Below are 22061 nucleotides of genomic sequence, written 5' to 3'. Positions count from 1 at the left end.
ATTCCACAGTTCCCCTAGTTGGTTTCTGTGGCTCCCCAGGGAGCCATGGCTCACAGTTTGGGAACCACTGCTATATGTTCACAGGATAGGGAAACCATGGGACAATAATTTATCCAAAGCCACTCAAAATCACCAATGACAGTCCAATTTATCATACAATGGGCAATACCAGACATCACTAACTTGACATAAGAACAACAGTATTCACAGGTAGGATGGCATTTTTTGTAAAAGAGAAATCTTTACATTTCCTTCATTCAATTCTATTTAGTTTCTCCCCACCAGGGACATGCGGTGGGTGGATGTGCAGAGCGCATGGGTTGTCAGTGCTTGTGCACTGGTGGCGCTCTTCCAAGGACTTTGCTTGGAAGGCTCTGCCTCATCTGCCTCCCTACCCACTGCACTTCCCTGTCCTCGACAACTCAATGACATTTACAACATGACTTAAAACTAACCGATGCAATTCTACCGATCCATTGTACTTGAGCGATTATAGTTCAAGTGTATTAGGTTGATCAGCTCATAAGCCATTAATCTAAAATCTTAAAACCAGAGTCTATAACCACATAGAAACAGAATTTGGTTATGTCTACAACACACTCTTTGCAAAGACTGCTTAACAGTAATTTCAGTCTTAAAGAGTCCGAAAACATAGAAAATTTATGTATCCATTTCTTTAAGAATCGATCTCTCCCTGCTGTATATTTTGGGCATCGGAAAAAGATATGCACCGGGGTGTCTAATTCAGTTAAGGGACTATCACAATAATGAGCAATTATACAAGCTGGGGTGGGGGATGGTGGTGACGTGATCCCCAGGATCGTGCCACTGCATGGACCAAGGGACTTTTTCCCAACTTACTTCTTCCTGCGCTGACCTCCAAGCAGTGCTATCACAACCCACTTCCAGTTTTGTGATTGTGATCCCAGAAGTTGGTCTCAGTCACATTTCTTTATTTTTTCTGAGGCATGGTGAGACCTGCAGAGAGCTCTTTGGGGCTCCCCACACCCTCCAGAGGCCAGCACAGGAAGGGGTAAGTAGGAAAAAAAGCCCCATGGTCCCCAGTAACAGCATGATGCTGGGTATCACATCACTGGAATCCTCCCCTGCCCCTTAAAGGGCCAGGGACAGTGCTTCCCAGGCTGGTGGGTCATGACCCACCAGCTGAGAACCACTGATCTAGATGATTCATCCACCATGTCATCCGCTTTACAGGCAAAATAAATAACCTAAACTACCTAAACATCACTACCTATTCCACTACCTAAACACCAATTCCTAAACACTACCTATTCCACTACCTAAACACCAATTGCCTAAATGCCTATATTTATCCAAATCAACTACCTGCCTTTTATTTAACCTCATGTCAATTGTTCCTTATTTGAACAGCACTCCTCTTTCTGAACTTCTGATTACCATAATGAACTGTATGCCTAAAGCATAATTTGAATAAATGATATTGCACTGTAATCTACTCAGTTGCCCTTTAGATTATACTCAGAATTCAAGCACCTTGCTTCTGTTACTTCCACAGAGAATGGGTGGTTTTTATTGAGAGCATAGTCTTACAGTGCAATCTGATGCATGTCTACTCAGGTGCAAATCCCATTGTATTCAATGAGGTTTTCTCCCAGGAAAGTGTGTATAGGATTGCAGCTTAAGGGCAGGCTCTCTTACTATGAGTTATTGACATGTGACAAAGTTGTTGATTGCTTTTCACTAGAATGAAGCCACTTTTTGTTGGGTGGGTAATACTGATCAAAGCGTGAATTTTTTGTTGAAAGTACTTTCCAGATGAAAAATTTTGCACTCTCTCTAGTTTTTAGATTCCTATATACAATTCAGACATTAGAGATGGAGATACTGCTAAATGTTTTTGCCCCTTTGTGGAATTTCCTCTGGAGGAGGTTGAAAGGGAAAGAGGAGGTGGGTAGTAAGAAAGTGCGAGGAATTAGAACATCTTACGAACAGAGAACAGAATCACAAAACACTAGAATAATGGATTCCAAGACACAGTAATATGACAGATGGACACGGACAAGACATAAGATTGCTACCCAGGGATGTTGGGGGAGGGAGGGGAAGCAAAAAGACTGTTTAAAAATCAACAAAAATATAAATAAAAATAAACATAGGGGCTGCTAAAATAGCCAATGGTATTTGCACAAATTGTCAAAAAAGAAGGTCAATTATAACAAACTATTTTTTGGTAAAAACAAACAAAAAACAAAACAGAAGAAAAAACAAATATTCCCCCAACCGTGAACAAGTACACTACAAACTTGCTGGGTTAGCCTGAATGCGTTGCTCTGATGAAAAACAAGATGGCGTCATCACAGCCCATGCATTAGTTGATGGAGGCCATAAATGGTTAGTTGTGTCAGCTGATAACTACTGCATGCCACAAAAATGTTCTTGCACTGACCCCAAAAATAAATAAAAATACAATAGATATTCTGCACTTGCAATAAAATTCTTTTTATGCCATCAGCAGTTTGTATGTGGGGGTGGGATAGGGTCTATAGAATGGTTTTTAGAAGGGCTTGTCTATGTTACCTTTAACACTTTTAACAAGTAAGTATGCCTATAAAGAAGTGGGAAGAGAGAGAGGCACTCCACAAAAGCAAAAGGGTCGGGTTGGGAAGGAGAGGATAAAGCAGAATAAAATAAAAGTGGAGCAAAACTTCATTCTTTTGCACACAACTTTCTCGGGTGAATTATTTTAATTTGGAATCTTTAGGATGGCAAGAAAAGATTTTGTTGCCTTTGTTTGATTGCAGATCTATATCTCTCTTGAGTAGACTGAATTATTATTTCGTTGGAACAACTCCAGAAATAAATTTTCAAAAAGAAACACAGCGATGGTTTCAAAATTAAAAAGAAAATGGCAATATGGTACCATCATGATCCAAAAGATATAATAATAAATTAAAAGGCACTACCAACCACCAAAAATTCATGCGGCACAAGATGAGGTGAAACGACAGAAAATGTTCGTCAAATATATACATGGTGTATATCTATCTATATGTGCGCAGGGCTATGCGTTGAGATATTGATAGATATACCTGTATAATTTTTTTTTAATTCTCCCTGCCCCAGCCCTCCCCAAGGATAACTAGTGTATGAAATTTTTTTTAATTAAATTAAACCTTAAAATAAAATGAAGAAAAAAAAACTAAAGAAAACTTAACATGCTTTGTACAATAGTAAATAACAGTATCATGTATCTGTCCACATTCGTGGATGCCAGGATTGGATGAAGGCATGAATTTCTGTATAAACATGTAACTGGATGATGAGGGCTATTACTAAGATTAGTTTTATATTTTTAAGATTGGTGTTATATTATATTATTTTATATATATATATATATGTACACACTCACATATATATATATATATTGTAATAGTGGACTTATAAATATCAAATCCTTGAGAGGGGCTTTTGGGGCTTAAAAAGGAGAAGGGTCAGTACATTAAAATCAAACTGTTAAAAAAAAACACATACAAATTAAAATAAAAGGAACCCTATAAGGCATCTGCATGAACAATCAGTAAAACTTGCTCTTTTGCTTTTCTCATGGCAAGAAAAGCATATACATACATGGGTAGCTAGGAAGTTCCATCAAACAAAGCTCTCTTTGTAGTTCCATTGCATGGCTCTCAACGTAAACTTATGCATATTTTTGGAGTTTGAACAGGCATTCTGAATGACCTGGAAATGAACCCCTGATCTGCTGAAAGAGGCAGTGCAAAACAGCCAAGCTCTCCAAAAGGCCCGCCTGCATGCCCAATCTATTTGGTATGGGAGCAAAGTCTTTGCTTTTTCCAAAAGATCTATTAATAGTGGGTGCAGAGAAGTTGTGAACCATCATTCACATGGCAGTCCATGTTCCCCTCCTTCATTGGCAGCCACTGGTTGACACAATCTGTTCTTAGCGGATTTTCCATTTTGTGGATCGAGTGTTCAAGCATATGGACAAACTAGCACTTCAAACCTACATCTGTGAATATTGTTTGCAATCGTCTTTAAGAACATTTAAGTGGTTGCTGTATACACAGTATCTCACTAGGACAAACAGCGGAAAGCTTGAGCCCCTTTGGAATCTTCCCTGAAGGAGATTGCACTGCTGCTACTTCCTCCTCAACTTCACAGTTAGGTTTTCTTCTTTGACCTGTGCCTACCTCTCTGGTTGATCTGAGGGTCCTAGCAGGGGTGTCATGGGTCACAGCTCCTTTGGTAGTCATTGGATATAGCTGTTCTGACTTCACAGTGTCTTGACTGGGTATGACTTTGACTTCTTTAGCTTCCCGCACCATATAATTATTGGCTAATTAAGGTGTGTCCAAGGACTTGACCATACCCAGTGGGATGACTTTTGACTTCTTTAGCTTCCCGCACCATATAATCACAATCTGCTTTTAGAGATACTCAAAAGTTTTGGGGCATGTGGCATGATGGGCTGCTATTTGAGAAACTAAAGCCCATATCTCCTGGGATATGCTGAACTAGACCTGTGGTCTTTAGAATCCTGGTCAAAGCCTTTCAGAAGAAAGCCATTGGCCACAGACAGAAGATATTTGCTGCTTATGAAATGTGATGGGGCCTGTGCATGTGGTAGGTCCCATGTGTTACTTAAATTCATCTAATTTTGCTGGCTTTACACATACAGTATGTGCGCATTCATACTGCGCTGAAATGTTTCAGTACAATACCCTTTGGGACTTCCTATTTCTGTGGTACATTACGATACCCTTGTTAGGAAAAATCCCCTGGCTTTATTCAGTTGATGTCAGCTTCATTTTATCAAGGTTTTTGGAAGCATAAAATACACTGGCATTTTTGTTCTGGAACAAAAAGAAAAGTTCAGACAGGAATTCCTGTCAGGATAACAAAACTAAAGTTGGCACTCAAGCCAGTTAGAGTCACAGACTGAGTGAAGCCGGGGGGCAAGAAAGCTTAAAACTATAGCTGAGGATGAAATGTTAGAAGATGTTGCCTCTATCTTATTGTTTTGAGGAACAGCATAAGCACTCTGGGCTGCAGTTCAAGCCAACTCTCCAATTATCTGTCTTTAATCTGAGCATGTCCTAAAGAGAACTCAGCAGCTCAATGTGCCTGTGGAGCTTTCATCCCACTTCACCATTCATTCCCCGTTCCCCCAAACTCTTCACATTCAGTGGAGGGAACAACTCCGAACATGTGTGAAGAACTACTTGTTGCTCAGAAGTTAATGGAGGAACTTGCATATGCAGGAATGACGTGTGTGCATCAGAGTGCACATGGCACTTTGGATCAGGGAGACTGCCTTCCATAAATCCCTCCATTTGTATAACGGGTTGCCTCAGTCCAAAGAGCCCTCACATTCTACTTCTAATTCTGTTTCTGTTTAATTCTCTTCTCTCTGAACTCAGAAGCAACAAGTTCACCTAGACTATGCCAGGTTGCCAGTCATCAACCATCTATGATCAAACAGATGGCAAGCACAGTTGGGATGAAGTAAAGGTGCCAGGCAGGGCATTTTTCATTTGTATATTTAGGGAGATGGAATTTTGGTATAGATTAATAAAGAGTGAGAAGGGATTGCGCAAATCATGTTATTTGTCCCTGAGCAGTGCAGAAAGGAACCAAAGCTCCCACAGCACTAAGGGCAACTAGGGTACGATGCAATATAAGATGGGGAACCAACTAGGTGTTCCCACACAGAGAGATATGTGGGACATGTGCCCCATTTAGAACACATGCATCTCATAGTAAATGCATGAACAGACCACAACTAACATGTGTATTCGCTATGTTTCCTAGTATCCTGTGAAGTCATCATTGGTGGCTGATTGAAAAGTGAGAGTTCCCATCCGGAAATGGCTAAAAAGCAATTTGGCTGTGTTCTTATGTTACTTTAGTAGTGAGGAAACTGCAGCAGCACCTTCCTTCCTGTGCCACCAGGTAACATGAGAAGCCCCAAAATACATAGGAAAGGGTTAGGTATGGTCGGGTAGGAACTTTTTTTCTGTCATCCAGATTGGCCATAGATGACGTTTTTTTTCACCTATCCCAGACTAGTGAGGGAGGGAAGGTGTGTTCAGTAGGTTTCATGTGTTAAATATCGGTCACTTGCGCTTAATAAAGTGGCCCACGTTTAGCCCAAGTGCAGTTTGGTATCTTCATGGGGAGGGTACATGGGTAAACAGAATGCCAGATACTGCCAGATGCAGAGGGACTGGTAGCAAGATGTAAGTATCTTGTGGTCTTGTGTGCTCCCTGAAGCATCTGGTGGGCCACTGTGAGATACAGGAAGCTGGACTAGATGGGCCGTGGTCCTGATTCAGCAGGGCATTTCTTATGTTCTTGCGTGAAAGAACCACACCGTTGTTAATTTAGGGACCAAGCATATCTGACTTTCCAGTGGCGTTGCAGTTATGCCAATGGGGTGTGCACTACATCCTGCAATGGGGGGGGGCAGTCATGGAGGCCTCCTCAAGGTAAAGGAACATTTATTGTCTTACCTTGGGACTACATTGTGGCTGCATCAGTGCTGGAAAGTTCGATAGGATTGGGCCCTTAGATTTCTAAGAGTTTGCGGTGATGTGGACTGCTGTATAATCCTAGGGCTTGTCATGTTACCCTCATAACAAGGAACAACATGGTGTTGCAGTCACTTCCACATCACCAGAGTAACATGAACATGAAGACTTCTGTTGGGGTTCCACAATTGTGGCACATGATTTAAAAGGCTCTCTAAGCTCCTTTGTACCATCATATCTTCTGGAAATACACTCATTTACATGGAGATAAGAGCCTCCATGTTATTGCCATCACATTTAAGTCAGCATTTAGGGCCAAAAGAGATGATTGCCTGATGTGTGATTGGGGCCCTGTACATGCAAAGCACAAATTCTGTCCCTGAATTATGATAGTGAAGAAGACAACTTGCTGAAACTACATCTGTTCTAAAAGGAAGAAGCTGCTAGAAAAATAAAGTGCTAAGAAGGAAGGAGCATCATTAACTAAGGAGGAGTTCAGCAACACACCATGTGCCTGGATTCTGCTTGAAGTTCCTATAAGTCCTGTGATTCTAAAGTATGACCCCCTCAAGTTTCCAAACTGCATCTTTATGGATGAAGAGACACTTTTTTCTTTTCTGAACAGCTTGATTCATTCACTGATGTCACATCTCAAGAATCTGTGCTATTGCAATTCATCACCATAGAAGTAACTGTGATACTGCCTTCACAACATCTCTGCGGGCAATGGATAAGAGAAGCAGATTGATAAAGAGAGAGAAAGGCTTCTATTTTAAATGCAAATTTCTCAGTAATCAGGGAAAGGGGGGAAAAGTTTAATGAGGTCCTAGAAGATTAGCAGTGGAATTTAAATCAATGAGTCTTAACTGCTATTTAGAATACCAACTCTAGTGGTTTAGTCCTTTATAAATGAAATTCTATCTCATAGTAACCTCCTTGAACCCTCTAAAATGAACACCAAATCTGGATCTGGCCTCTCCTCCTGTTTGAGTGGCCATCCTTGTCCCCTCCTGCCAATGCTTGAACATGTAGCTACAATGGGGTCAAGAAAATCTGACAGTATGTTTACATGGTTTATCCTGTCTAGTCCTGTAAAATCAGAAGGCACCAAAGGCCACTGTCCATAGGACAATGTCTCCTGCACATGCCTTGTAAATGAACAGGAGCTGGGCAAGAGCAGATTTCAGATCTGTGACCTCTAATTCATCACCTCACTGCAGTCTACCCATTACACAGATTGAGGTGGCAAAAAGAGGTGTTTAAATTCTGGACTGTTCCACCTCCAACTACAAGAATGGGGGTTGTATTTTAGAATGCCACCACATACAAAAAACAAAACACTCTTCCTGCTTTTAGTAAACGAACACATTGAAGGAAAGGTTTAGTGCAGGCCTCTCCATACTGCTTTTTTTTCCCCTACATGCAGGATATTTTTTTGCATGGCGTTCAAAAATATGACTCTCCACTTGCAGTCCGAAGTGGACCTATCTCAACTTGGTGGCTCGGCTTGGAAATTTTACCATCTCCATTGACTGCCTCATTCTGAATCATGGATAGACTGGGTCTGAGTTCCGATCTCTCCTGTTCTAGGATGGAAGGTACATTAAAGTAACCATCAAACAGTTGCACAACAATGTAGCCACGAAGGAGGTGACTAACAGAAGACTGTGTATGTTGCCACCTATGCTTGAACAGGCCAGGATCTTGAATGTAAAAGCTTCCATGATACATGAAGGAGAAGAACTTCCTTCTGATGTCCTTGCACTGGAGTGTGTGCATTAATGTCTTCTACAATTCAGAATGCCATTCTGCTTTAGCTTCCTCATGGAACTTCCCAGCTACAGTGCAAAGCCACAATGGTTCTCATTACTGCCAGAGCAAGTCCTACTCCCAAAATGCAAGCAGAATTATGAGTGGGAGAGAAATGTGAAAGCCTTGAGTGACTTTGGTTATGATTATTATATTAATCTGAAACGCTTCAGGAAACTACAAACAGAACCATCTGATGTTGGGTTTTTACCAAAAAAATAAATAAAAAGAATCTCTTCAAAATAATAAAATAACTCCCCCCTTTCTTAAAAAAAACAACAAACCAAATTAAAAAAAAAAGTTGTTTATGTGTTTTATTTTTAAGGACAAATTCTCAGAAAACTCTTTTTACAATGTACACAGAAATTCGATGAAATTCTGTTCTCTATTATAGAAATGCTTAACTCATTGCAAGTCTCAAAATTAAAAAAAATAAAAACAAAAGACTTGGAAAAAAAATCATTTAAAAATAAAATAGACTGCAGCTGCCTACTGAATATTAGACTGTTATATCTATCCCACCAGAAGAAAAGCCATCAAACCATCAAAATGTATCTAGGCTCGAAGGGAGAAATGAGTCCATTTCAAATTGCCACAATCTGTTTTGACTGTTCAGTGGATACATTTTGAAGCATCACTGCTGCAGGTAACATGGCACAGCTCAGTATTTGTTTTGGACTGATTATGCTTCTGTCCTCCCCAAATTTTCTGGGAAAACAACATTTGTGTAAATATATTGCCATGTTAACCGCATTCAAAATCCCATGGACAAATGGAACTTTTGTGGCCTATTCTCACATCCATCAAAGAACATTAAATAAGAAATGTGATAATATTTACACACTCGATTTCCATTTTTTTAAAATTGGCAGACCCAACTTCTAATAGATAAAGAAATGCACATGGTGCCTTCTTTCTCCCCACCACAGCCAGCTCAAAATCCACTACAAATATGCAGCACATTTGTTAATAAGTAACTGAGCAGGCTCTGGTTCAAGAACGTTTGGTTTCTTTTAAAGATGGCTTCCCCAAATGATGAAATTTTGCCTTTTCCTCTTGCCAACTCCATGGGATTGGATGCTTGGCTTTATGCATTTATACTGAATATACAGTTCTATACATATATACATATATCACATATACATATATAGGTGTACATATATATGTATACATTTACACACATATATATGTAGGCATTGTTTATTGCAAAATAAATCCAAAAGCAAGCCAAAAAATAAGACTGACCTGGCTTACCTACACTCTGCTCACATTCAATGAGGTCTTCGTCATCATTAGAACACTCTGCTGATGAAACGAGGTCATCTGTTGTCTGATGCATGAATAAGAAAAGAAATCAAAGGGTGATCAGATAAGAGGACCATCAGAGAGCATTTGTACAAGACAATGCAGCTTACAGGAATATAATTATTTACAAAATGTATATATACCACTTTGCAAAAAATAAAATTGTTTACAGTAAATTGAATGAGAAGATTATTGGGAATCTTCTATTATGGGATTACGAAACGCAAAGAAAACACCAGCAGTGACCACTGAGCAGGGAACTATGTTGCAATTAATAGAGACAGTTGCTTGCCCTGGCTCCTGCTAATAAAAGAGAGAAAATTATTTCGAATGAACTGCATATGTAAATAGCTGGAATGAGGTCAACAAGGCTGACTTCCTTGGTTTTCCGCTACAGGGTAAAGCCCAAGAAATGAGTGACATGGGGGAGAGGAAGGCTGGGAACCAACACTTCAGTCAGGAATCACTGGACAGAACAGACCTGAATGGAAATCAACAGCTTCTGGAAACCGGAGCCAACAGAAAGGGGAATCAGAGATTTTGGATATGCCCTGTGGTTGTTGGTTACGAAGAAATTCCCAGACTACAATGATGGCATTAGAGTCCTCCTGGCCAGAGACCAATTTGTAGTCCATGTAGCTGAGAGAGAAATCTGTATGTCTCTACATAAAGAGAAACTGAAGGGACTACAGGATGCCACTGAGAACCCAATCCTGAGCTCTGCATGCCAGCTTACTGCCGGCGCACACTGTCGCAAAAGTGCCATAAGGCACATTTGCAAGCTCTAATGCCAGGTGAGCACCCGTGCTAACTTAGCGCTGGGCTAGTGCCGGGAGGGTGCCCGACCTCCGCCTCTCAGCAGTCACATTGACTGCTGAGCAGCGGAGAGGAAAGCAGGAGTGTGGGGGGAGGTAGGGAGGAGGTGTTCCGGGGAGGTGGAGGTGGGAGGAGAGTGGGGAGAGGCATTCCGGGGAGGGTGGAGGGAGGGAGGTGTGACTGGTGGAGCTTTGCTCCACAGGATCCACAGTTTCCGTGTCAGGCTCACCACCTGACGTGGAGACTTTTACCTCACCGCTGACCTTTCGGTCGGTGGTTATTTGAGTAGCCCTGTTGCGGGGCTATTCCCTTTACCTGGGGGAAGGGGATGAAAGTCCCCTTCTCCCAAGGTGCAGCCCGCGGCTGTCTAGGGTGTGCAGGATGTGGCGGCAGCCATTTTCGGTGCTGCTGCAGCCGCGCACCCGGGCAGCTTAGGATTGGGCTCTGAGACAGCCACAAAATCAGATAAGCCATAGAGGCTGCAGATAGCAGCCATGATACTTGTTGGGAGTATAGCAGAGATAAGTAAAGTTACAGTGGAAAAGATGGCGATATTACCCCCAAGAAGTTGAGATGGTTATACTTGAAGGAAAACCTCACAGAAGGAGGGGATTGCATGTTGGAACCCACACCATAAGGCCATCACGATTTTCTTGTGGCCCAAGCATAGCCAGGAGCCACAGAGGCTCTGTCCCAGTGCAAGTGGCCAATGTGACGACAGAATCCCAGGTTGTGCACCAGGGCATGAACCTGGGAACATTCCATTCAGATGTGGTAGTGTACACAGATTTCCCCTCCCCCCATTTTTTTTTTTACTAAGTTAAAACTCATAGGGGAGGGAATAAGGTATCCTGAATGGATGCTAAAATTGCCAAGTCATTGAAATTGTAGGAATTGTCAGAAAAGAGGCAAACGCTCCAGTGGGCAACACTGGATGCATGCCTGGAACTAAAGCAAAGGCTTATGTCTGCACCAATACTGGCTTATCCAGACACACAGCTAACATATATTTTGGATACAAATGCCAGTGATGGTGGTACTGGTGTGGTCCTCACAACAGAATGGTGATTAAAAAGAGGGTAATTGCATATGCTAGAACATCCCTGAGTAAAGCAGAAAGAAACTACCATACTATGAAGAAAGTGTGGTGATTTTTACTCAACGTTTTTGACATTTTCTCCTGGGGAAAGAATTCTTGTTAAGGACAGATCACAATTCACTTTGATGGTTTCATAATTCCCATGAGGCACCGAGACAGTTGGTCCACCAGCTCCATTTCAGTACCAGATTACGCATAGTTCAGGAAAACAGCTCACAAATGCTGCTGCTTTGTCCAAATGGCCAAACTGTGATGGTCCTAATGAAGACTCTGAAGCTGTGAAAGAAATTGAGAATCTTACTCACACCCCTGACATCAGAGAAGCAATGCCGGAAGTGAAAAAGGAGTTTTAATGCAGGGCAGTGAAGCCACCGCTTTTAAAGAAGCCCAAATCATGGACCCAGTAATTTTACAGCTGTGTCACCGAAAGGATTTCTCCTGCCTGGTGACAGCCTGAGTGAAGAATCCTAAAGGATTCTTTCTGTGAAGGCAGAGGCAGACTTGAAACAGAGGCAGGCCATAAGGCCTACTACTGCAAAGGTTTCATTAAAGACCGGTGATCTCCCCTTTTCTTGATCCTTTGTCTCGTCCCCCAACCCTCGATGACAGCAAGCCTTCCTTCTCATTTACTCCATTAAAACTATCTGTGACTACTTGCCAAGTGTCGGTGTGGTTTCTGGAATCCACCAGTACTCGGCAGCAGAGGCTGTTAATCCAGCTTCAACACTTGCCTCTAATTCACCCTCTTACTACAGGGGGTTCTAAGCTGGTTATTGTTTGATTAGAGCCCACTGTGATTATGAAGATGGCAAAGGAGGAGGAAGGCTGCCAAGGGGAATTTTGAGTAATGGAAGAAGAACATTGCCCACTTTGGCTCACCCTGCAGGCCTGGAGCCAGTAGCTTTGCAGTGACAGGACCCAAGGGCACAGCGGTGGTGGGGAATGGATACATGATGGCCAAAACCCAAATTCTTTAATAGGCAGCTAATGGGTTTAAGCAGAGGTCTGCAGAAATCCTCATGGCTTACTAGCCAACCATCACTCTGTCCCCCCAACACACACACACATACACACAATCTAAGCACACAAACACTCTTCAAGCTGCTTTCCAACACTCCCTCCCACACACAGCCCAACACACACTCCCAACTCACACATACACCAAAGTCCAGCAATTTGTGATTTATGATCCATTCCTGCAGGGATATACTAAAAATACTAAAAATCTAAATACTAAAAATACTAAAAATCTAATACTAAATACTAAAAATGCACAAGGAGAGGAAGCACAAGGAGAGGATTGTGTTGGCATGTGCAAGACAGTCACATATGTCCGGGCACTCAAAACATGCAAGGGCTTGATGTGAAGACAAACAGTCTGTGTGGATACGCATACAAATGGAACAAAACTGTAGAGTTGCGCTAAGGGAGAGAAGCCCTTTTCGTCCCCATGTTTTCTGTGAAGAAAAGGAGAAGCAGCCCCTCTTTCCCGCTGGCTAAGTTTTTGCAGGAAAAACAGACTCCTTCCTCCCCTGCAAAAGTCCTGGTTTGGGCAGCTTCCATTTTTCAGTTTCCTGAATCAATCTTGAGCATCTCCAAGTAGCACTGGGGAAAGACCCATGTCAGTAACCCGGGAGAGTCATGGACCGTTGGAGGACAGAATACTGAACTGGAAGGACTGCTTCAGCTTCCCAGTTTCAACATTTTGGTGCAACACACCATTTTCCTTATATTTCCACAAACAAAACGAGAGTCGAACATTTAAGGAAGGAGTCTAGAATCTCTGTAAGCGGGCCATGTCTCCTCCGTCCCCATGAATACATTCCTGGCATAATGGATGCTTTGCTGTGATCCCCGTCAAGTTTCCTATGCCTTTGAACTCTTCGCATTTACTTTCACGCACATACATACCACCAGTAGCTTTTCAAAATTACTATGGTTCAGCTCAGTTGTCATAATAATACTTAGCATTTATAAAACACTTTGGGAGTGTTTTTTTTTAAGCAAATCTTATGACAATCCTATAAGTTAGATCCATAGTGTTATTATCCTTGTGCCGCAACATTTCAGTAAAGGTTATAAAAAACTTTTGGAGAATGGTGGGTAGGTCTGCACTTTTCAACTAAGAAAGACCCCCGTAGTAGGAATTTCCTTGTTCTATAAGACTGTAAAAAATATAGACTTGGCTTTTAGGAAATGTTCCCCCATTATTAAGCAGATTTAGTAGGTCAAATTTTCCTACCCTGTTGTGTCAAAATGTTATCCCAAGTAATACGGATATGATGTGTCACTGAGTACAATATGAGCATGTATACATGCACCTTTAGTCCAGCTGTTCTTTGATGTGTTCTTGCTGATGTGATGTGTGGACTACATAGTTAAAATTATACGTAGACTTTGGATCCAACAGGTGTCTCACATTGTTCAATGAACCAGGCAGAACCTTTCCTTCTAGGTTCATCTGCATAAAGCAAAACACGTGGTCCTGCAAGATGTACAGGGAAGAATTCCAGTGGAATGTTAATGGAAATGGCCGGGGCACAGATGGTGGGGTGGAAGGTCTGGCATCGAAAGACTTAAGCCACATCAAGATTGTCTGTGACCCTTGTGCCTCGCAGCACATGTTCCTTCCACTTTTCAGCTGGTAATTCTTTTTTTTTTTTTTCCCCCTTTCCCCCCTTTTTGCGGCTGCTCTAATTAACGAGTGGCATGTACCGCAGTGTGTTAAGGAGAAGTGTAATGCCGTCTCTCCCCAGCAGCAACTCCTTCATGTAATTGCTGCAATTAGTTGAATTACTAATGGAGACCATTAGGGAGATCCTGTGGAAGCCTCTGAACACAGGCTATGCTAGTTCTGTACGGAGTACAAAATTGCTCTGCCCTCAGCAACATGAGCACAACATTAGCGTCAGGTGCAGAACTGTTCTTTTCTCTTCACTATTTCTCTCTTGCGTGGTGTTAAAAAAGGGGTTCAGATTAGACAAGAGTGTGGGATCAGTGTAAGAATTTCTGCATGATACATGGCAGATCCAATCTTGCTGAGGATGGCAGGGCTACAATACAGTCCGCCATCCTCATTTGTGGTTTCAGCACCTGCGGATTTGATACAATGCGGGTGCCGACACTGTGTCAGAAGGGCTTCAAGGACTTCCCGGATGCAACCAGAAGGCACTTCTGGTCGTATCCAGGAGGTCCTGTGAGGCCTTTCCACATCCACAGAAATCAGTCTTTGCAATTGTGGAGGGGGGGGGGCCCGGAATTGGGGAACAGATCCCCAGCAGATACGCACTGCTTTTTAACCAACAATTTTCAGTAACTGCTTATGACTGACTCTTGGTATTTAGAATTTATATTAGAGGATACTGTCCTTAGCTGTGGACCTTTCTATTTTCCAGACTGAATTCTAGAATATGATCTAAAGAAGCAAAGGGTAATGTTAGCTGTGCTGATTTATCTCCTCCATGCTTTTAAAAATGCATATAGAACTCTTAATAATATGTTCCTGATAAGCCCTTTTCAGAAGTTCATGGTGGCTTTACTTGCACTCAATAAAGTTATATCGGGCATCACAGTTACAGGCTTTGACCCTACTTTATGCGAATTCCCAAGAACCAGCCTGAACATCAGAAAAGTGCTATTATCTTTGTATGTTCTCACCTGTTATATTACAGCATGGGAGATAAAGCACATTAGGTAAGATATTCTTCAAGCATGGGCACTGGAGAGTCTTTTTAGTGGTGACACCCAAATAACGGAAATACCCCTTGAGGCACATTCACTTGGTGACTTCTTTGTTACCTTTTGGGGGCTAGAAAAAATTTGACCTGTTCCCTCATGCCTTAAATGATTATTAAAAGTATGCTGGTCTCCTTTTGAGCACCGGATCGGCTGCTTCCATGTAGCTTGATTGTCCTTTAGTGGCTGTCTTATTGTGGCTTTTTTGTCTGCTCTTTTATTCTGCTGTTTGTTGTTGTTTATATTGTATTTTTAATTGTCTTAGTACAAAAATGCCTTGAGGCTGTTGCAAGAAGTGGGATAAAAATAACTCAAATCAACAAGCAAATAAATTGTCTCTAATCTTTGCCCATAGGTACAATTGCCTCCTCTTGTCCTAGTTTCTGTTGTTTCTCCATTCAACCTCCCAATGCAGTGAGAGATAAGGAAACCACAGCCACTCCTGCCAATTCTCTCCCCAGCCCTGTTCTCTGCCTCCTTTTCCTTCTTTCTCCTTCTTTGTGAGCACACAAAGCTTGTCAGGAGATGAATGGCAAAAGTCAATTAGAAGCGCAATCCAAACTGTGCCTTAGGCCCAGAAGGGTTGCAAACATGCTGTAAGGCACATTTGCGCCTCCTAGAGAGTTGGCTGGGCCAGTGCAGGGATATGCGCCAGCCCATGGAGGCTGAATCCAGTATCCGCGCCAACATGAAAAGGGAGACTTGTGTCGGCTGAGCTCAGCCAATGTAGGCGTCTGGGGAGGGCAGGGTGGAAGCGAGAGGGAAGCTTTTCAGAGTGGGAGGGCAGGCGGAGGGCAGTCCTGGGGGCAGGCAGGGCGCGGGAGGTGGGGCTGGAACCTGGCAGATATGCTGGATCCTAGCCCCCGTTCCCGAGTGGCGTGGAATGGCTGCAAGCCACTCAGCTCTTCTCGGACTTACGCTACCTCCTGAGGTGGCACAAGTCCAATTGGGGCTGTTTTGGCTTACCCGGGGGTAAGGGGAAGAGTTTCCCCTTACCTCCAGCTGACCCACTTTTGTCTCTTATCTTGCACAGGATACAGTGCAGGCCTCCTGGCCTGCGTGTTCCAGCGCAAGATAGGATTGCGCTGTAAGTATGTGAGTCCTCAATAGATCACTTTGAAGTTTCAGTCCCACACACCAGAATTTTGATGCTTACTTGTTCCAAAAGTCTGTGAGTTCTGCTTGCTTGAAAATGCTGTGCTCATCTCCTCTGGGAAGCCAGTCCTTTTACCCATTTCAATGAAAACCTCTTATTTGTGAGCTCCGACCATATAAAGAGCAATGAAATACCTCTGCCTTTTAGGGGACTTGTTTCACAAGAGCCAAGAGACAAACCACTTCAGCTTGATTCCACTCAGTAAAACTCAGTCTTTAACCCTAATGCCATCTAGCCTTACCAGGAAGGATCCTGCATGTCCCTGAAGAGTCCCTGCATAACATATATAAATGATACGGATGCTGAAAAGTGCAGAGGAAAGGTTAGGATATACCCATACCTGCTGGGATATAATAAAATAAAATCTGCAACACAGTGTGGCTTTTGTGGATCTTGTCTCTGATTTATATTAAAATACTTTTACAGGGAGACATTAGGTGATGATCAGCTTGGGATAAAAAATGCAAGGGCAACATGCCGTTCTGATTCAGAAGAAATCCAGCGAAATAAAGAGCCAGTTCAAAGCAACTGCCTCTTGTCTCATCTGTTGTCAGTGAGATGCCTGGTCTAAAACATGTTGCCGAAACAGCGGCCATAAGGTAACAGAATCATGGGAAACAGCAGAACAAATAGTACCACTTCAGACTGGAGATGGAAGAACAACAACAAAAAATCCCAAGCACAAGGATTGATGGTTCTTCTTGAAGTTTCTAACAGCCCCCCCCCCCCAAGTATTGATAGTTGGGAAGAGGCAAGGGGCAGAACTTGAAATGTGCCACGGAACACAGCCTAGTGATGCCAAAGAAAACAGAATGAAGAGCAAATCAGTAGCATAGCTATGGGGGGCAGCACGGTAAGTACTGCAGACACAGCAATGTGCTGTGTAAGCACCCCTTCCCACTCACCATCAGACCCATTCTGCACAGCGATGGCAACGTTCGTTGCTGTTGCCGACCAGAATGGCTATGACGGCAAGTCGGAGGGGCCGTCTACACGGCACATTGCAGCACCGCCAATACTTACTGTGTTCCCTCTCCCGTCGCTACACTACTGGAGCAAATGCTTTCTTCTGGGTCCTTGGACAGATATTAAACATCGAAGATATGAAGATACCATGCACCGTCAGAACATTGGTTTATTTAGCCCTGTACTGCAGACTGGCAGTCATTTTTCTCAATATCTCAGGTGGATGTCATTCCCAGCCCTGCTAACAGGATGTGGTGGCGGCATCTGGCCTGGACACCTTTAAAAGGGGCTTGGACAAATTTCTGGAGGAAAAGTCCATCACAGTTTCCAAGCCATGGTACCTATGTGCAACCTCCTAATTTAGAAGCAGGCTACCTCAAAATGCCAGGTGCAAAGGAGTGGCACCAGGATTCAGGTCTCTTGTTGTTTTATGTGCCCCCTGAGGCATCGGATGGGCCACTGTTGAGATACAGGAAGCTGGACTAGATGGGCCTTTGGACTGATCCAGCGAGGTTCTTCTTATGTTCTTATCTTTTAAATTGGAATGAACCTAGTTCTTCATTCTAGTACTGAATGAAGTACTTCATTCTAGTACTGAATGATCTGTTATGCAGATCATGCATTCTGCCACTGAGCCATGGCCCTTCCCTGTGCATTTTTAAAAAGCCTCTTTGCACTGGATGCATGTCGACGTGAACCTAGAATCTCTCTCTCTCTCTCTACAAAATATGCCTTGTGCTTCTATACCAATGAGTTTCTTGCATATAAGGGTTGCAGTGGTATGAAGGGCAGCAGCTGACTTCAGACCTTCATAGCAATGCTCCCATAGCTACTTGCCATTAAGACAAAACAAAATATCCACTTTAAATGTTTTTATTGGAGTGTTTTGTTCTCCTGTCACTAATTTCCACTTGGAAATGTATATGTCATTCATAGGACGCAAGCAGCAAAGGTAGGCAGGAGGGAGGCGGGGGAGGGAGGACAGTGGGTGGTCCCGGGGGTGGGTGGGTTGGGAGTGGGAGGTGGGGCTGGGATCTGGCAGTTATACTGGATCCCAACCCACGTTTCCAGGGAGATCGGAGTGACTTGAAGCCGCTTCACTCTTCTTGGACTTGCGCCACCTCAAGAGGTGGCCCAAGCCCGAGGAGACCCATAGGGGCCAGTGGCTCTTACCCAGAGGTAAGGGGAAATGTTTCCCCTTGCCTCTGGCTGAGCTGCTTATGGTCACTATCCTGGGCTGGATACAGTGTAAGCCTCTTGCCTTGCCTGTTCCAGCGCAGGATAGGACTGTGCCCATAGACATAGTTTCATCTCAAAAACTTGTGGGTTGAGTGGCAACAGTATTAAAAGATATGTATAAAAACTGAAAAAGAAAAATCCCAGATAAATATTAAAAAAAAATATGAGTGCAGTCTTGTGCATGTTTACTCAGAAGTTCCATTTGTTTCCATCCTCTGTATGTTCTAGGTATCTAATGAAATGAACCATTCCCCTTCCTGGGTGGGGGGGAAAATGATCCAATCATAGTTTCTCCCCTCTTTCCATCCATTCACCCCTTCCACTGTCATCTGGGTCAGGGCAGACGGGCACATGCCCATTGGCAGATTTCACAGTTTGCCTCCTGTTGAGCCTGTCACTTCTTCTCAGCCAAGATTCTTTGAAAAAAAAAAAAGGTGTCAAAAGCAGCACCTGAATGCTCCTTCTGATGATATCACCACTGGTGCTGTAAGAGATGCCCTGGAACTCCGACCCTGCCCCTCCCCTCTGCTGAGCTAAGCCTGTGCTTGGGTTCTTGTGCAGAGTGAAGAAAATGCAAGGGGAAACAGAGGTAGGAGCACCTGAGCTGGGACTCCTAAATGACCATACTGCTCTGCCATCACCCACCTTTCTTCATTTGGCTCAACAGAATCACTGCAAGCCGGCTGCAGAGGAAACACAAATGCAGTCTCTCGTGCAGCAGTGCAATGCGGCTCAGGTTTCATACCTTCTGCTAAACATGCACAGATCAGGAGGTAATGGGTGCAATCCCACTTCCCCTCCGAGTTGCTCAGAGTTGATGCGGAGTACAGGTGTGACAGAGGCTCACCTCTTTTTCCTGAACTGAGCCAGTCTCAACTGCAGTGCTATACACACTTATCTGGGAGTAGGCCCCACTGAACTCCATGGGACTTACTTCTGAGTAGCCATGTATAAGATTGGGCTGACAGACAGAAATCTGGAGAGTGTAGGCAGTGGCATTGCTAGGGGGAGGTGTGACATGCACAGGGAGGCATGACACTACTCGTGACCTAGATCTCTAAAGTCATGGTTTGTAGAAATAATACCACCACGTTATATACCATTCAATGTGCATTTTACAACAGAATGCAATGAAAAAGTACCGGAATGAAAATATCTCCATCGTATCAAAATTTATGGCCAAAAAAACCAGAAGACGAAAATTCAACTGTCTTACGTAAACAAAAGGTACATTTCCTTAATTCAAAACAGACCAAGAAGACTGATTGCTCGAAGAGCCAATGAGCTGTTATTATGACACAGCCTGGAACCAAGACGTTGTTCAGAAGGTGACATCCGGGGGGGGGGGTGACACTACTAGTGACCAAAATCGCTAAAATCGTGGTTTGTAGGAATAATACCATCATGTCATACACCCTTTGATGTGTAATTTACAGTAGAAGGCAATGAAACAAACCCAGTTGAAATATATATATTCTATCAAAAGTTAAAGCCAAAAAACAGTGGGGGGGGGGCCAATGGCACATCACCACACCCACTGCCTGAGGCATTGCCCCGCCCCCTGTATGGGAAGAGCTCCATCATGGGGGTGATGCACTGGCCTCCCACACCGGGTGACAAACCCTAGCGACGCCACTGGGTGCAGAACAGGGACACAAACCCCCAGTTTGGAAAAGTTTTCCCCTCCAAACCTGGAATCTGGTTGTGATGAACAGTATATTTGCTTCTCTGCACCCCAGCCTTCCGGTCCTGCCCTTCCTGCTCTTGGCTTGGAGTAGATATGGACTGATGTGTTCTGGCCTGTGCCATGCAGGGAGCCACAAGGCTTTTTGCTGCTCCTCCCCCCAAGTGTCCTCTGGGAATGTGTCCTCCTTGTTCTGTTCCAAGGTTTGGAACAGAAGTGAGTCTGGGAATACTGAGGTCAAAGTAGGTGAGACACTGACTGGGGCATATGTGGTTTCTGAACACGCCTTTGGCACCAATGATTGTGCCAAACTTTTTGACTGAGAGCAGTCTGAAGCCAGGACAAGGAAGAGCTTAAAACCCTTTCCCCCTGCCCTGCTGAAATCTCAGTGCGAACTGGGGGGTGGGAGGGTCCGACCTGACTGCTGTTTAAACAAAATAAAAAAAAAACCTATATCAGAGCATCAGTCAGACTTCACTTTGTATACAAAGTGATGGGCGGAAAGAAGTAAATATGAGTGACTAACACTTTCATTTGAAATGTAGACAGACAGAGGGAGACAGAATATATATACCTAGTATATTAACTAGATGAAATATAAAGGCTTCACGAAAATATTTCACAGCATACCACTCTAAAATATGTATTTAATTTTTTTTAAACAAAACTCTCAGCACTGAAATTACTCAGTTTCATATTAATGGCTATAAAACTAAAGGCAGGTATTATAATAACTTTCAATAAAACATCTCTCCAGATGGGAGACTTTTATTTGTCCTCTGAAAGAACTTTTATTGCATTTATATTATTATCATTGTTATTCTCCCTCTGCTTCTGTACGGTGTTTATTGAAATTGCCTTGGTTTCAAACCGGGGCAGTGGAAAGCTCAAAAGTCTGCTTCTAACCTTGAGAATTTATAGTTGTATTTACCTTCAAATTCTCCTGGTTTCACAGAACTGCCTTCTAATGAATTATTGTTTCTGTAATCGCCATTGTCTAATTATTCACTCCAAGGGTTTCATCAATCTTGCTTTTGTTGAGGGTCCCGCATCTGTGTTCATTACTATACATCATGGGCTTTGGGAGAAAATCTGAATTGCATGGCAAGCTGCGGTCAGGACAATTACATCCCCTCTTTCCCTTTTTGACAGCCCAAAGTTGGAATTTATGCTCCAAATCTATATACTTTGACCCTCTGTACCGCATAAGGTGGCTGTCTCTGAAATCTTCCTAAGAACTCAGTCCCTTTTAGCCCACCTCATTCCCTTGGAGTGCCATGATTTGATGGGCATTAAGCACAAGATAAAATAAACCCTGCCAGAGAGCAGCTTTATGAAATTATAAATAACACATGCAGTGAGTGATGGAGTTCTCATTTTTCGTGTGAATGAAAAGAGAAAAGCCTATAAATATTTTTCCCCAAAGTCCAGCAGACAAACAGTGCCACAGTGAGTTTTTGATGGCTGCCTCACTTTTTCTTTTTGTTTAAAGCGGATTGCATGCTTCAAGAGATGTGTTTTCTCCCAGCTACCACACACAGTTTACTCCTGGCTCCATCTTATCATGTTTGTGCCTCCTCGGGAGTCAGCTGGGCAGGTGCAGGGATGTGCGCCGGCCCACAAAGTCTGAATCCAGCCTCTGCACTGACTTCATGGGTGAGCCTTGCATCAGCTGAGCTTGGCTGACACAAGGCTCTGGAGAGGGTGGGGGGAGGCAGGAGG

General features: G+C 43.2%; 1 protein-coding gene across 13 annotated transcripts in view; it reads right to left on the bottom strand.

Annotated features, from left to right (window-relative positions):
* Positions 1-22061, bottom strand: part of NRXN3 (neurexin 3) — a 1424661-nt gene that overhangs the window by 39864 nt on the left and 1362736 nt on the right. For 7 of the 13 annotated variants that reach the window (XM_066627886.1, XM_066627867.1, XM_066627878.1 and 4 more), the window contains one exon: positions 9594-9669. In XM_066627886.1, coding sequence (XP_066483983.1) covers positions 9594-9669 — 76 coding nt within the window. Of the gene's footprint in view, positions 1-9584; positions 9670-22061 lie in introns of all 13 variants that reach the window. The other 6 variants (XM_066627903.1, XM_066627913.1, XM_066627968.1 and 3 more) reach the window with 1 other exon arrangement.

The sequence above is a fragment of the Tiliqua scincoides genome, chromosome 1 (assembly GCF_035046505.1).
Source record: "Tiliqua scincoides isolate rTilSci1 chromosome 1, rTilSci1.hap2, whole genome shotgun sequence".
In the NCBI taxonomy this organism is placed as follows: domain Eukaryota; kingdom Metazoa; phylum Chordata; class Lepidosauria; order Squamata; family Scincidae; genus Tiliqua; species Tiliqua scincoides.
The sequence above is the reverse complement of the archived record's forward strand: the minus strand, read 5'-3'. Positions and strand labels throughout refer to the sequence as shown.